Below are 14413 nucleotides of genomic sequence, written 5' to 3' on the forward strand. Positions count from 1 at the left end.
GAGTAACACAAATATATTGTTTGATTTAGATATATGACTTGTTTTGAGCTATAAATTAAGTTTAATTTAAGAATGGCTTATATGTCCCCCTAGTGGTGTTTGCTTCTCTCCTGCTTTTATCAAGATCTGCTTTGTTGAATTAATGCTTTTTTAGTGTAAGAAATATAGTGACTTAATAAAGTTGATAAAAAATATTTTCAGAAATCACCATTTCACTTCTTTATTTGTCTTATGTTTTTTATATAATTCATCAAAAACTTGGGATCTCTTCTATCCAAATACACTCACCTCGATGGCAGCGTCGACAAGACATGGCAGTGGCGATGACTTTAACTTGAGCCTTGAGAACACTAAAGAGAAGAAGAGTAGGGCCTAAGAAAACTACCCAACTAGTTTCAACTTTCAACATCCATGGTTTACCTTTTTTTACAATCTCCAAAACTCATGTTCAACATCTAACCCTTTAATGGGTTACAGATTGTGAAAAATTATTTATTAGGTTCATTCTAATAGATACTTTAAAAAAAATTAACCTTTAGATTTTTGTTTTTATTCATTTTCTTTACTTCTTTTGGTTGGGTTGGGCTAAACTTATATAGGTCGAGCCAAAGCCCAAATTTAAAAAAAAAATTTAAATTTGTGCTTGAATTTAGTCTGACCAAATAACTCATATCAATAATTAAAAATAATAAATAATAAAATAAAAATACAAGACATTTAAAATTTATTTAATTTAAATTTAAGTGACAACCAACTCGATTGGTAAACTACTCGGCCCATAGATAGATTTAGGTTTGATATATTGGTTTAGTTTTAAGTAAATTGGGCTGGTTTCAACCTAAAATTAATTGGATTTTAGTTTTTATTTTTTCTAGGTTTTGAATTAGAAAATTTGAGTCCAAAATATAAAAATTAATTCAACTGATTTTTTACAATCCATCCAATTGTCGGGTTCATGATCCAAATGTAGTTCTCAATCAACCGATTATTTATCTCTTATCGGATTGTTGGAAATATTATTTTGTGAAAAGCGATTTTATGTCACAACGGAACTTTTAAAATTTTTCATAAAACTAAACTTTTAATTATAATATTTATAGTGATAAATTTCACCAAATCTAATACATGTATTTTCGAATTAGAAAGTCTAGCTGAATTTTTGATTTAGCAATTAAATCCTTTTAGCTTTCGATCGAACGATGTTATTTTGATGTTTACGAATCGTGAGTTATTGAAGAGATGGATGAGGTTCTGAACCTCGTAAAGAAGACATGGGTAGTGATGCTGCATGATATTTGTTTCTTGTGGAACCATAATGTGGCAACTGACCAAGTGAAAGGTGATTTTTTGTTGGCTACTAATAATCTTTTAATGAAGTTGAAAAGGCAATGATGAATCCAGATCATTCAAACATAATAAGTTCTTGCAATTCTAGGCTGGGCTGAGAAAAGGCTACTTGCCTATCACAATTATCTTCATACTATATATCATAGGAAAAGGAAAGGAAATTGATGTCGCTTGTGAGAGAGTTTACAAATGGTGATTTTTTTTAAAAATATTCTTTTTGAAAATTGATAAATTTCGTAAATGTTCGGAGTTAATTTATTGATTTTTTTTTAGAATTTGAATTAAAATGACAATATATAATTTGTTGAATTTTTATATTTAAAATCAAATTGATAGAATGTATAAATATTAAAGGGCTAAATTTATTATTAGATCAATAAAAAAGCTCACATCATCTTTTTGTTAGATTTATCTATGGGTTGGGTCATTCGACTCAGCTCAAAGACCCATCTAAAAAGTGGAAGGATTTGGACAAAAATATAGGCTTAAAAATGGGCTTGGGTAAAAAATAAGGTCAGTTTAAAAACGGGCCGAGCCTTAATTAATGTTTTTTGGTCTCTACCCGGCCCGGATACATGCCTAAAAGTTTTAATACCCTTAATAAAGTATCAATACTTTTACAAAAGTATCGCTACCGTTTTAAGGTTCGATAATTTGGAAATTAAAGAAAAATTGTTTGAGTATCAATACCTTCCTCAAGGTGTCAATACCTCATAGCCAGTATCGATACATTCCCTATTGTATTGATACTATAGGTTTTAATACGGACCGGGTCGATTTGGGCTTGATTTTAGCATATATAATATGTGTTGGGTTTGGGTAAAAATTTAGATCTATTTTTTGGTCGGGTCTAAATTATCAATTGAGCCTAAAATTTTGTTGGAACTCGTACAGGTCTATGAATAACTTTACTTTTCGTCACATCTAAGGACAACTAATTGGAGGGTGACTAGAATATTTAATTTAAAAAATGTTTAGTTACTAAATCGAAAAAATTAATAGTTGAATCAAAATAAAACTAAAGTTGGGTAATATTTTTGTAGTTTACCCGAAAAATTGAATGAGCAAATGTGAATATTTGAGTAGCTTACCCCCAAACAAATGACATCTACATGACTAGCAAAAAAGGTTTTAGGTTGGCCCAATTTTGCAGTTCATTCATATAATAAATATCTTATCCAGAAATTTAACATTAAAACGAAAATGAACAGGAATCATAAAGCAGCTTACATTACCTGTCTTGCAATTTTCCGGTAAAGCAGTTCCGTAATGGGTATGGTTCATTTTTCTCAGTTCCTCTTGAATTCTGGGTTTTTGAGTGTTCATTTCTCTTCATGAACTCTGATATTTGATGATATTTAGCTGTTTTAAAAATTCTTGTTTGGTATTTTCGTTCATTAATCCGCGGTAGAATCGAGAGAAAAGGGGCCATGGAATTTTTGTTAAATCCGTTCCCTACCCAAACTTACTTAAAACCCTTAATTTTCATGCCAAAGCAAGTTCATAATCTTTCATTAGTGAAATTAAGAGGTGGGCTTGAGTTTCCTAGAAGAAACTTTGCAAGTGTGGGTAAAAATTCTAGTATTAGTACTGGGAATAGTGTTAATGATGATGAAATGGAAGATTGGGAATTGGAGTTTGTTGGAGAGATTGATCCATTTAGTTATCAAGCACCCAAGAAGAGGAAAAAGCAAGAGAAATCTAGGGTTCTTAATGATGAAGAAGGGATGGATTGGTGTTTAAAGGCTAGAAAAATGGCACTCAAATCTATTGAATCTAGGGGATTGGCTCATAAAGTTGAGGATTTGATTAAAAAGAAGAAAAAGAAGAAGAAAAGATTAGCAAAAAAAGATAAGATTAGTAAAGAAGTAGAGGAAATTGAAGAGGGTTTTGATTTTGAGCAAGATATTGGCAATGAGGGTTTCGATAACCAGATCGATGATAATGTGAGTCGACTTCGAGATACGGTGAGTTCAATGGGGGATGGGATGTTTTTAGAGAAGAAGGAGAAGGCAATGGAAGAGTTAGTTCAGAAATTAGCTCAAATTTCAGGGCCGTCTGATCGTAGAAAAGAACTTAACTTGAACAAAGATATAATTCAATCACAAACTGCAGAAGAAATATTGGAGATTACATCTGAGATGATAATGGCTGTTGGGAAAGGTTTAAGCCCTTCGCCACTTTCACCTTTGAATATTGCTACTGCACTTCATAGAATTGCTAAGAGCATGGAGAAAGTATCGATGCCAAGCACTCGCAGGTTGGCATTCACTCGACAAAGAGAAATGTCAATGCTTATTGGTATTGCAATGACTGCTCTTCCAGAATGCTCGGCACAAGGTGTGTCGAACGTTGCGTGGGCACTGTCCAAGATTGGAGGGGACATGTTGTTTTTGTCCGAAATGGATCGAGTTGCAGAGGTGGCATTGGCTAAGGTTACAGAGTTCAATTCTCAGAATGTTGCTAACATTGCCGGTGCATTCGCTACAATGCGGCATTCTGCCCCGGATCTGTTTGAAGGGTTGGCAAAGAGGGCAGCGGCCATAATTCACTCGTTCCATGAACAAGAGCTTGCACAGATGTTATGGGCGTTTGCATCTCTATATGAGCCTGCAGACACCTTGCTTCAAGCTATCGACACTGTTTTCAACAATGCCAACCAAATTAAATGCTGCTTAAGCCATGAAACTGTAAAAGATGATGAAGAAACTGGTGTGGAGAACAGTAGAGATATCAAATTTGGAGGAATTCCAGATCCTCCTGTGCTCACCTTAAGCAGATACCAGCTTGGGAATATAGCTTGGTCCTATGCAGTTTTCGGACAGCTTGATCGAATGTTCTTTTCTCATGTATGGAAAACATTGAACAGTTTTGAGGAGCAACGGATTTCAGAACAATATAGAGGTGATGTTATGTTTGCTTCACAGGTTCATCTGGTGAACCAATGCTTAAAGCTTGAGTATTCACATCTTCAGCTATCCATTGATGGTGAACTCGAGTCAAAAATTGTTCGTGCTGGGAAAACAAAGAGGTTCAACCAAAAGACAACGTCATCTTTCCAAAAGGAAGTTGGTCGTCTTCTTGTGAGCACTGGCCTTGATTGGGTTAGGGAGCACCCTACGGACTGCTACACCATTGATGCTGTTCTTGTTGATCAAAAGGTTGCTTTGGAGATTGATGGACCAACACATTTCTCAAGAAATACTGGTAAGTATTTTCAACAATTCGTATATTCCATGTCGTGTTAGTATATTTTATTTTGTCACATCATGTTTAAGGTGTTGGTCATCTTTTATCATGCATATGAGATTAGTTGAGCTTAATCGAGCAAACTTGATTAGTTCAATCTTAATCTTGAACAGAACTCGAGCTTTAACAGTAAAAACAATCTAGCTTGAGGTTCTTCTGGCTTGTGCTTGGTTTGGCTCGATTACACCCTTGGATTAAATCACTTAGTTTTATGATGTCTAAATTACATTTTTGACTATAATATGACTGTTTATATACCTTAACCTGATTTTGATGAAGCTGAAGTAAGTATAATAACTTGATGCATCCAATGATATTCTTCTGAATCTCTGACAGGAACACCATTAGGGCATACCGTTTTAAAAAGTCGTCATATTGCCGCTTCTGGTTGGAGATTTGTATCATTGTCTTATCAAGAGGTGGGTCCTTGTCTTTTATTTCATATGCATTCAAGACTTGAATCACTGCTTAGAGTACTCATGTCATGATTGTAGACGTTTTCTCAATGGATTCTAACTTTTAAGCAGGTTTTTGGTATTCATAAGCTATGTTATCTGGACTTTTTTATTTTTCCTAAGGTACTTGTATCTGGCATCTATGTCCGGTACATATTTGGACATGATTATGAGTATGAGTGTTAAATACGGATATGTTTGTCATTTTCAAGATTTTTACATATTTGGAAGGTCTTTGGAGGATCATATTCCTATATATGTGTCTGGATATGCTTTGGACACGAATGTCAAATATGGATACTCCAAGAAAAATCCAAGAATAGGAGTACTATATCACCAAGTTCAGATAGCATAGCTTGTAAATTGTAATTAATATTAGGAATTTCTTTTGATGCCAAAGGTAATGGCCTTTTTTTTTTCTCTTCTTATTTGTAGTGGGAGGAACATGAAGGGGAAGTAGAGCAGCTTGAGTACCTGAGGAAAATTCTGGAAGATCACCTGGGCTGAATTGATTTGAGGCAGCCTCAATAGTGTTTATGTACTTATTTTCAGTGAGATTAGTCAAAATGTATGTATATTTACAATTACATGATAATTAAATGTCAATCCACTTGCTTAATGAAGAAGGGGGAATTTTTATTAGATACATTGATGTGTCTACATATCAGGTTAGATTGAGTTCGGGTTACAAATCATTTTTCCTTTTTAAATTCTTATCCAAAAACTTGGTCCGATGACCGAATTCACCTCTATTTTACCTTGACTTTTTTTTTTTTTCCTTTTTTAGACTTGAGAATTATATTAGATTCCGATTAAATTAAGATTTAAATTGAATTAAATTAGATTAATTTTTGAAAGAGCTGTTTTCTTTTATCAAAAAATCTAAACATAAGTGATTAATATCTTATTTTAGGAGACTAAGTTTTTACCACTTGATCAAACATGCATTGATATCTCGGTTGATGATTTTTTTTCTATCTTTTCGTTTCCTTTAACTATATTAACTTTTTGACCTTGAAATCTATAAATATTTCATAATATTTTTATTAAAACAAAATATAATTATAATGATATTTATTCTCAAAATAAATTACATTGATATATCTATAATATTACAAAGATTAATATATTTTTCTTTTAAATGATAATTAATACTATTATCATGAATTGATGATTTTTTAAATTGGTATAATAACAATTTTAACCCTCAACATTTATATATTGTGTCAATTTAATAATGATTTTGAAAAAGCTAACACTCAACTAGACCTGTTTTATGGGTCGGGCCACCTAGCTCAGGTTTTGGGTAAAAATATAGGCCTAAAAAAGGACTTAGACAAAAAAAGGGGCCAATTTAAAAATGGGCTGAGCCTCGAGTAAGGCATTTTTAGATTGACCTAGGCCCAAATTCACTAAAGGACAAAAAACTTATTTTTTGTTTTTAATATTATTTTCTTATTTCTCCCTATTTTGCAACCATTTTACTATTATATTGCTACTATTTTATTGTTATTGTTTGGATATTGTATAAAACTTATTTTATTGCTAATTTTGTTATTATTTTAAAGACATTTATTAATTTTGTTATTATTTTAGAGGCATTTGCTTGTTAAGTTGTATCTATGTTAGTGTTATTTAAGTATACATATTTTTAAAATTTATTTTTAATTGGTTGGGAAATATTTTTTGATATTTTTAGTATTTTGATGTTTTATATATTTTTAAAATTATATAAAATAATATAAAATTTAATATGGGCGGGATGGGTTGGACCCAATTTTAACATTTTATCTCAGTTGGGCTTGAGCAAAATTTTAGGCCCATTTTTTAGCCTGGGCCTAAATTTTTAATTGAGCCCGACTCGACTCGACTTGGCCCATGCACACCTCTACTCTCAACATTTCCAAATAGAGTAATTTGGTCATTTTTTTACATTTTTGCGACCTTTTTACCTAAAAGTTAAATTTTATATATAAAATATATAAAATGGAAACACTAAAAATTTAAAATAATAATTTTATTTTTCTCATTCTTTTAAAATTAATTTTTTTGTAAAAAAGCAAGACTAAAAGAAATATCAAATTACACAATGTGTAAATGTTGATGATTAAATTTCATTAAAATCAAGAAAATTTGATTGTTGGATGAAAAAAAATTTGACTAATACTTAAGTGACTGACGGTGAAATTTACCCTTAAATTTTAAGAACTAAAAGCAATGATTTAACCCGATTTATACATTGTTGTTTACCGCTATAAAGCATATTGAAGTGCCAACCAGCTGAAAATAGTAGAAAAACGAAAGAACATAAAAAAACATGAATCTTTCCATTGTCATCTCAGCTTCTATTGCCATTTTCCTTTCCGTTTTCTTTTTTCCATTGTTCAACTCCACTTGTAAGTAGAGCCTAATCCTTTTATTGCCTCAAATTCTTCTCATTTTCCACTTCCTTCTACAATTTATCAATTTGGGTACTCCTTAAAATTCTATTGCTTAACTTCACTTTTTTTTCCCAGATTGGTTGAAATGGAGAGCTTCACTGGTTCCATCAACTAAGTTTGGTGCTGATTTGATAGTTAAAAATGGGGTCATTTTTACTAGTGACCCTTCTTTTCCTTTTGCTAATTCCATGGCCATTCGTGACGGTAGAATTCTTCGCATTGGCAACTATTCATCTCTTCAGGTTGTTCCTCTTTCTTTTCTTTTTTCATTTTAAGCCCATTTTTGTATCTGAATTTTGAATTTTGGATGTGGTTTTTTTTTTCTTTCACTACTGGTTGTTCTGTTTTCTTTTCTGAAAATGTGAACTGGGTTATTCATTGCCATTATAGTGACTTGAGTTCCATTAATGGAGTTTTATTTTGTTTTCTTTTTATTAAGCTTGCTTAGCTGCTTTTCTTGTTGAATACTAGTAGCATTTTCAACTTGAGGGTTTTTTTCTGTTTCGGATAATACTATCCATTTGAAATGATGAAAAGAAATGCAAACGTGAGTGCAGGATTTGTCAGGATATGGCACTAAAGAGCTGAATCTAGAAGGAAAGGTTGTAGTGCCTGGATTTATTGATTCTCACGTCCACTTGATTTCTGCAGGACTTCAGGTTTTAGAATTCCATCTACTTATTTTTTTTTTTTTAGCAATTGAAATATGTTTTCACTTTCACTGAGCTGATATTATGAACAGTATAGGTTACTATTTTGTTAAATCCGGGTTGCAAATAAAGCACGGATGCTTCTGTCGGCAGAGTGTCCAAGTTTTGGACATGTGTTCAACACGGCAGAATAAGCGCAGACATGCATGGACATGCCAATAATAAAATAAAATAAAAGTTGGACACTGTGGAAACAAGGTGTCTCGATACAGAAAAGTCTCAACAGTAAGCATGATTTAACTACGGATCATGTGGGAAAGTCTAGGATTGAGGCAATGTTCCTCTTCTTTTGTAGTTTTGTTTCATAGGATAAATTTAGAGAACTTTTTTCAGTTTGTTGTTGATTAAGGATGCAATAGAAGCCTTGTGACTTGGAGGATTGTATTGTGGACTAGCCTTTTTGGGAGGCAAAATGTGGGATTCTCAAGTGATTGTAACACTTTAATTTGGAGTTCAAATTTAGGTTCTTGAGATGCCTTTTCTATTGATTTTCCTGTATCAGTCAATGTTTGTTGGTATTTCTGGAGCTTTTTGATAGTATTTCATATCTTTACATCTGAATATTCTGTTAGTGTGCTCTTCTATAAGAAATCTCGTTTGGAAAAGCTCACTGTCAGAGTGTTTCTTAATGAGTTTTTTATGTGTCAAAAGATTGTGGGTGAATATCTAATTCCCATAGCCAACATGAAAGTGTGTGCATCACTCGTTTGTAGCCCACTGCTGCTACATAGAACTAATGTGGAGTTCAGCAGCATTGGATCATAATCAGTTACTTATTTTGAGAACCCTTGAGTTTTATCATAGGTCAGTTAGCTGTCATGCTGGTGTTAAAACAATGACAGAGTAAGAGTTCATTATTCTTTCATGGCATGTGCCTTTAGGTTTATGAACTCCTTTCTGTATCGAACATTAACCATAGATAAAGAACAGGGGTCCATTTGATATCCCTTTCATTGTCAAACATATCAATTCTCTGGACAGATTCCCCAAAGCAAGCCTCTAGATTTTTAAAAGCTCGTTTTTGCTTTTAACATTATCTTTGCTTCTACTAGTGAGTGTATCTGCTTTCGTTTCCTGTAGTTGTAATCGGTATATACCTATGCAAAGTTGAAATTTTCTTGTGTACGACAGATGGCACGTGTGCAGGTCGAAGGTGTAAATCGGAAAGATGAAATTGTGAGAAGAGTGAAAGAAGCTGTACTAAGTATCTTCTTTCTCTTTAATTATGTTTTTTGATGTTTCATCCTTCCTAGTTTTTTTCCAGATAACAGTAAAATATCAGTTTATTTTGTTATTCAATCTACATCAATGCTGAAAGTATGTGCTTAACATAATTTCTGAAAAGTTTTTATGTTTATACTTTACTCAGTTTATAAGTATGGAGGATTAGCTGCTGTACCCTATTAGTTCTTTGCTTATCTATGACCATGATCATTCACGGTTTCTGTTCATTTTGGTATAACTGGTATCTCTTAATTTTATGATTTTTAAAATATTTTTCCTTTTTTGAATGTTTTATGAGTTTCTTAATTATTGTTAGTTTCTTTTTTTTACATTGTGGTTGAACTAGATGTCCAACCGGTTCAACCTCCAATTCGGTCTTTCTTTGTGTATAATTAGATTGACTTACTTTCACTGTTTTTGCTTCTTACATGCTTTTCTAAATCTCATTGAACTTTTTCACTTGCCTTGTTCTTATGAACAATTATAGATGCCAAAAGGGGTTCGTGGATTCTGGGTGGTGGATGGAACAATGATCTTTGGGGAGGGGAACTGCCAATGGCATCTTGGGTAGATGAGGTCACACCAGATAATCCCGTAAGAAGCTGAAGTTTGATTGAGAATTGCTATTTTATCAACATAAGGGAACTCTATATCAAGCATGGTAGTGATATCTTATTTTGCAGGTTTGGCTAACAAGGATGGATGGTCATATGGGCTTGGCTAACTCAGTGGCACTAAAGTTGGCTGGAGTCACTAATTTAACTAAAGATCCAAACGGTGGAACAATTATGCAAACTGCTGATGGAGGTATGTATATTCTTATTTAGTTGCTTCCAGTTTTAGGGTTGATATTGCCTAGTGGAACACATACAACCATTTCTCTCTTGATAGCTAAATAAAATTTAAATATTGTCTAAATCTATGTCACTCCATCTCATGTTTCTTTAAATGCCTGTATCTGGCATATATCAGGTATGCAGATAGGACCCTCCAAACTAAATCTCCAACACTTCCCATATCCAATGCTCTTACTCGAGTCTTAGTAACATACGATATAACTATGCTCATGGTTTACAAATGTGTTGCTTATATTAGATTGTCTTCATGACCATGCAGAACCTACTGGTCTGCTGATTGATGCTGCAATGGAACTTATTCTTTCCTGGATTCCGGAGGTCTCCATGGATGAAAGGAGGGAAGCCATGCTTAGAGCTAGTAGTTTTGCCTTGACAAGGGGTGTCACAACTGTCGTTGATGTCGGCAGATATTTTCCTGGGTCATCAGTTGAGCATTCCTGGCAGGACTTTTCAGGTTTTACTCAAAATAGTTTTCCTGGTCAATGTAAATAACAAATAAATGAATCTATTAATTGTGTTCTATGTTGCTTCAACTCTTCATAACTGTATCCGACACTCTAATCTGAGTCTGAGTAACATAGAGTGTATTTCCTGTTCGACATATTATTCAAAGTAATTTAGCTCATTATGTGTATTATCTCATGCCATTTCATTAAGATAAAGACCTGTTTTCAAATTGTTTGTGGAAAGAATAAAAAATCAGTTGAAATGATGTTTAATAAAATTCAAATGCTATTGAAATGCTGGATATGATATAATGAAATCGATAGACAAAGTATTCTTTGTAAAAAAATTTTCTTTATCTCTTCCTGGATTTGGAATTGATGTTTTGTTTGTTTGAATTGAAAAATTGCTCTAAGAAACCTTTGAAAATGTATCACTTTTTTACCAAACCATAAAAGTCTTCTAATCATTTGTACAGATGTGTATCAATGGGCTGATTCTTCAGGGAAGATGAAAATCAGAGTGTGCTTATTTTTCCCAATCGAGACTTGGTCAAGGTTATATGTACGACCTGTTATTTATTTCTCTCTTCAACATGTAACACAGATATTTTACTTTCATTTCTAATTGCGTCAAAAGACTTCAAGGTTAGATATACATATAAATATACATGTACATATTCATATATAAAAAAAATATTTTTGTCTGCCGCCACTTTTTCTTTATGTCTACCATTGCATGTTTTCTAAGAGATTAGTGTTCTTGATATCCTGTTTTGCTATACACAGAATTTTTTTCTTGATTTCGGTTTATTTATAAGGTTTCTTTGTCATATCAGGGTGTAATTCATAGGGCAGGTCGTGCTTTGAGTAATTGGATTTACCTTGGAGGTGTTAAAGCTTTTGCCGATGGCTCTCTCGGTTCAAATAGTGCTCTCTTCCATGAGGTAAGAGCCAACCATACAGCTTGTGCTCTCTGACCTTCCGTAAATTATAGATATATGGTCCGGAAGTCATCTAATTATCTAGTAGGAAATGTATTTCAAGTCCTTTTTTAATTAGTTTTTGGGCTTATCATCTTCAGCTATGTTACTCTCATTTTTTCTTGAGGTAACATATATCAGCGCATGCGTATGGGGATATCACCCTCCAAAGACCTCTCCAAAACATGGAAAAACTTAAAAAGGATTTCAACATACCCATGTCGGTCATATACCCATATCCTAACTCAATCTCGAGTCTGAGTAACATAGAATTTATCAATCCCTTTGTACTTATTTCTTGGCAAGATCTCTCTGCTTTGCTCAAGCTTCCTTCACATTAAGTTAGTGTCAAGGGAAATGACTTTCCAATATCTTGAGGGACTAAAGAACAATTTTTCCCTTTTTTTTTGGGGGGGGGGGTCAATGTTAATATAGAGAATGAAACAATGCCTAGAAATAAGACATTTCCAAAGTTACTTCTGATAATAAACTCGATCATCAAAATGTACCATTTGGTAAAACCCATTACCAGCATGATAATATCTAATGCTTTATGGTTCTCTTATATTGTAGCCATATTTTGATGACCCTCACAACTATGGCTTACAAGTTGTGGAATTCGAAAGTCTTTTCAACATGACAATTGCTTCAGACATGTCCGGGCTTCAGGTCACCCATGGTTAATACTTTATAGCACTCCCACTTGCATCTGTTATAGAAGCTTACTTCACTTTTAATATATGTCAGGTTGCCATCCATGCTATAGGTGATAAAGCGACTGACTTGATCCTTGATATGTATGAATCCGTTGCCTTAAAAAATGGAAAGAGAGATCGGAGATTTAGGGTAATGGTCGAAATCTCGAGAATTGTTCTCCCTACATGCGTGTTCATAAGTTCAGCATGAATGGGTTTCTTGTTTCTAATTATGATTTCAGATTGAGCATGCTCAGCATTTGGCCCCTGGCACAGCAGATCGATTTGGCCAACAAGGGATTGTTGCTTCAGTACAGGTTTCAATATTTTTTTCAGTGCTTCATTTAGATGTTGATTTATACCAAGATGCTGCTAATGAAATGTAAACGCATCTTTGCTTGGTTTTTTAACTCCAGGGATGGATTCATGTTTGAACCATGAATTTGGGATTCCGTCTTCTCTTTTCTGTTCTATCATTTGCTAAAAAACTTGATATTGTTGATATATCCATGTGAGGGTGATCTTAGATACTTAGATACTCTTATGGAATTATACTGGAAATTATTTCGGTTTGATGATACTTGAATGTTGTTGCCAACAGCCTGATCACTTGCTCGATGATGCTGATGTGGCGATCAGAAAGCTTGGGGTGGATAGGGCGCAAAAGGGGTCTTATCTTTTCCGGTCACTTCTATCAAGCAATGCATTGTTGGCTCTCGGTTCTGACTGGCCCGTAGGCATTTTCTTCCTATTAATACTAGTTTCTAGTTTCTACCTATGTTATCCAGACTCCTTATTCTTCCTAAAGTATGTGTTTGACATCTATGTCCTAAACATATTAGGACATAAATAATGGGGGTTTTTGATTCTTTAAATATATGGAAAAACCCAGAAAAAATTGAGCAGATGCATGTCGAACTTGTGCCTAAATTGAAACTCATCCCAAGTCTGGTTAAGATAGGTTTCTACCTGTCTTTAAGCCTCATTCCTTATTTGTTGCTCCAGGTTACAAGTACTTATCCTTTGCGTGCTATAAGAACAGCAATGAATAGAATTCCTCCTGGTTGGGACACTGCTTGGATACCATCCGAGCGCCTTTCGCTAAATGATGCATTAATCGCGTAAGCAACACTACAACTACATTTTCTCCGAGTCTTCAATGTATACTTGTTCATTCTTGATATATATAACTGCTTGCCGTGCACTGCTTGTATAGTAGTTTCTAAACGTAACTGGATTCTTATCATCATGGAACTGGACATATTCATTATTCAAATCTTTGTGCTTGATTAGCATTCCTACGATTCTCTTCGGATTTTGCATCAGCTTTTCATCAAAGTATTCTTACTGTATCATGATTAGCTTCTGTCTGCTCTGACTTGAAATGTTTGTACCCGGATTTCAATTGGTGTTGGATTTACATATATGATTGGCATGGGTATGCTCAAATTATTTTTTAAATTATTTACTATATTCAAGGATTATACATCCATATCCATGTCTGGTATGTACCAGACACCGACATTGGTGTTGGACATAGGTACTTTTAACTGATGCTTTCCTGTTTTGATCATGACAGGCACACGATTTCAGCTGCTCGGGCATGCTTTCGGGAGAACGAAATAGGATCATTATTAACTGGAAAATTGGCTGATTTCGTCATACTATCATCTGATTCATGGGATGAGTTTGCCACAGGAGGATCTACATCAGTTAATGCAACATATGTTGGTGGTATCCAAGCCTATCCCTGAAAGCTTTTGATTTTAAAACTGTCTTAATTGTTTCCAGACAGTTCACTAGTTTTCGGTTCTGGTTGCACTGATCATAACTGTTCATCACTCGAGTCAGGCCTAGTTTCCGAAAATTACCAGGCAGTTTGTATCGAGTAGCTCATGTTATTCCGACTTTTTGTGCTCGACATTCATGTCCAATACATAGCTGAACAACTGAACACGATTACGAAGATATAATTTTTTAAGAATGCTTTGAAAACTTAGAAAATTAAA

The 14413-nt window shown here is 33.8% G+C and overlaps 2 protein-coding genes across 2 annotated transcripts; both read left to right on the forward strand.

The window, feature by feature from the left end:
* Nucleotides 1–2435: 2435 nt before the first annotated feature.
* LOC108486752 (RAP domain-containing protein, chloroplastic) lies at nucleotides 2436–5677 on the forward strand. Its single transcript, XM_017790963.2, has 3 exons — nucleotides 2436–4554; nucleotides 4933–5015; nucleotides 5487–5677. Exons 1-3 carry the CDS (start codon nucleotides 2778–2780, stop codon nucleotides 5556–5558), a joined length of 1932 nt encoding a protein of 643 aa, XP_017646452.1. The 5' UTR covers nucleotides 2436–2777; the 3' UTR covers nucleotides 5559–5677.
* A 1604-nt stretch (nucleotides 5678–7281) lies between these two features.
* On the forward strand, nucleotides 7282–14413 carry LOC108484640 (protein LONG AFTER FAR-RED 3). The gene is made up of 15 exons (XM_017788503.2): nucleotides 7282–7447; nucleotides 7568–7734; nucleotides 8050–8151; nucleotides 9334–9406; nucleotides 9914–10020; nucleotides 10110–10233; nucleotides 10543–10737; nucleotides 11206–11291; nucleotides 11566–11673; nucleotides 12283–12378; nucleotides 12457–12555; nucleotides 12647–12721; nucleotides 13006–13137; nucleotides 13410–13525; nucleotides 13984–14413. Exons 1-15 carry the CDS (start codon nucleotides 7369–7371, stop codon nucleotides 14156–14158), a joined length of 1734 nt encoding a protein of 577 aa, XP_017643992.1. The 5' UTR covers nucleotides 7282–7368; the 3' UTR covers nucleotides 14159–14413.

This window comes from Gossypium arboreum, chromosome 6 (assembly GCF_025698485.1).
Source record: "Gossypium arboreum isolate Shixiya-1 chromosome 6, ASM2569848v2, whole genome shotgun sequence".
In the NCBI taxonomy this organism is placed as follows: Eukaryota; Viridiplantae; Streptophyta; class Magnoliopsida; order Malvales; family Malvaceae; genus Gossypium; species Gossypium arboreum.

Excerpts from the sequence above, each read along its gene's own strand:
- LOC108484640 (XM_017788503.2), top strand. The coding sequence starts at position 7,369 with ATGAATCTTTCCATTGTCATCTCAGCTTCTATTGCCATTTTCCTTTCC. Across the intron at positions 10,234-10,542 it reads TATGCAAACTGCTGATGGAG|AACCTACTGGTCTGCTGATT; the intron begins GTATGTATATTC and ends ATGACCATGCAG. Across the intron at positions 13,526-13,983 it reads CTAAATGATGCATTAATCGC|GCACACGATTTCAGCTGCTC; the intron begins GTAAGCAACACT and ends TGATCATGACAG.
- LOC108486752 (XM_017790963.2), top strand. The coding sequence starts at position 2,778 with ATGGAATTTTTGTTAAATCCGTTCCCTACCCAAACTTACTTAAAACCC. Across the intron at positions 4,555-4,932 it reads ACATTTCTCAAGAAATACTG|GAACACCATTAGGGCATACC; the intron begins GTAAGTATTTTC and ends AATCTCTGACAG. Across the intron at positions 5,016-5,486 it reads TATCATTGTCTTATCAAGAG|TGGGAGGAACATGAAGGGGA; the intron begins GTGGGTCCTTGT and ends TCTTATTTGTAG.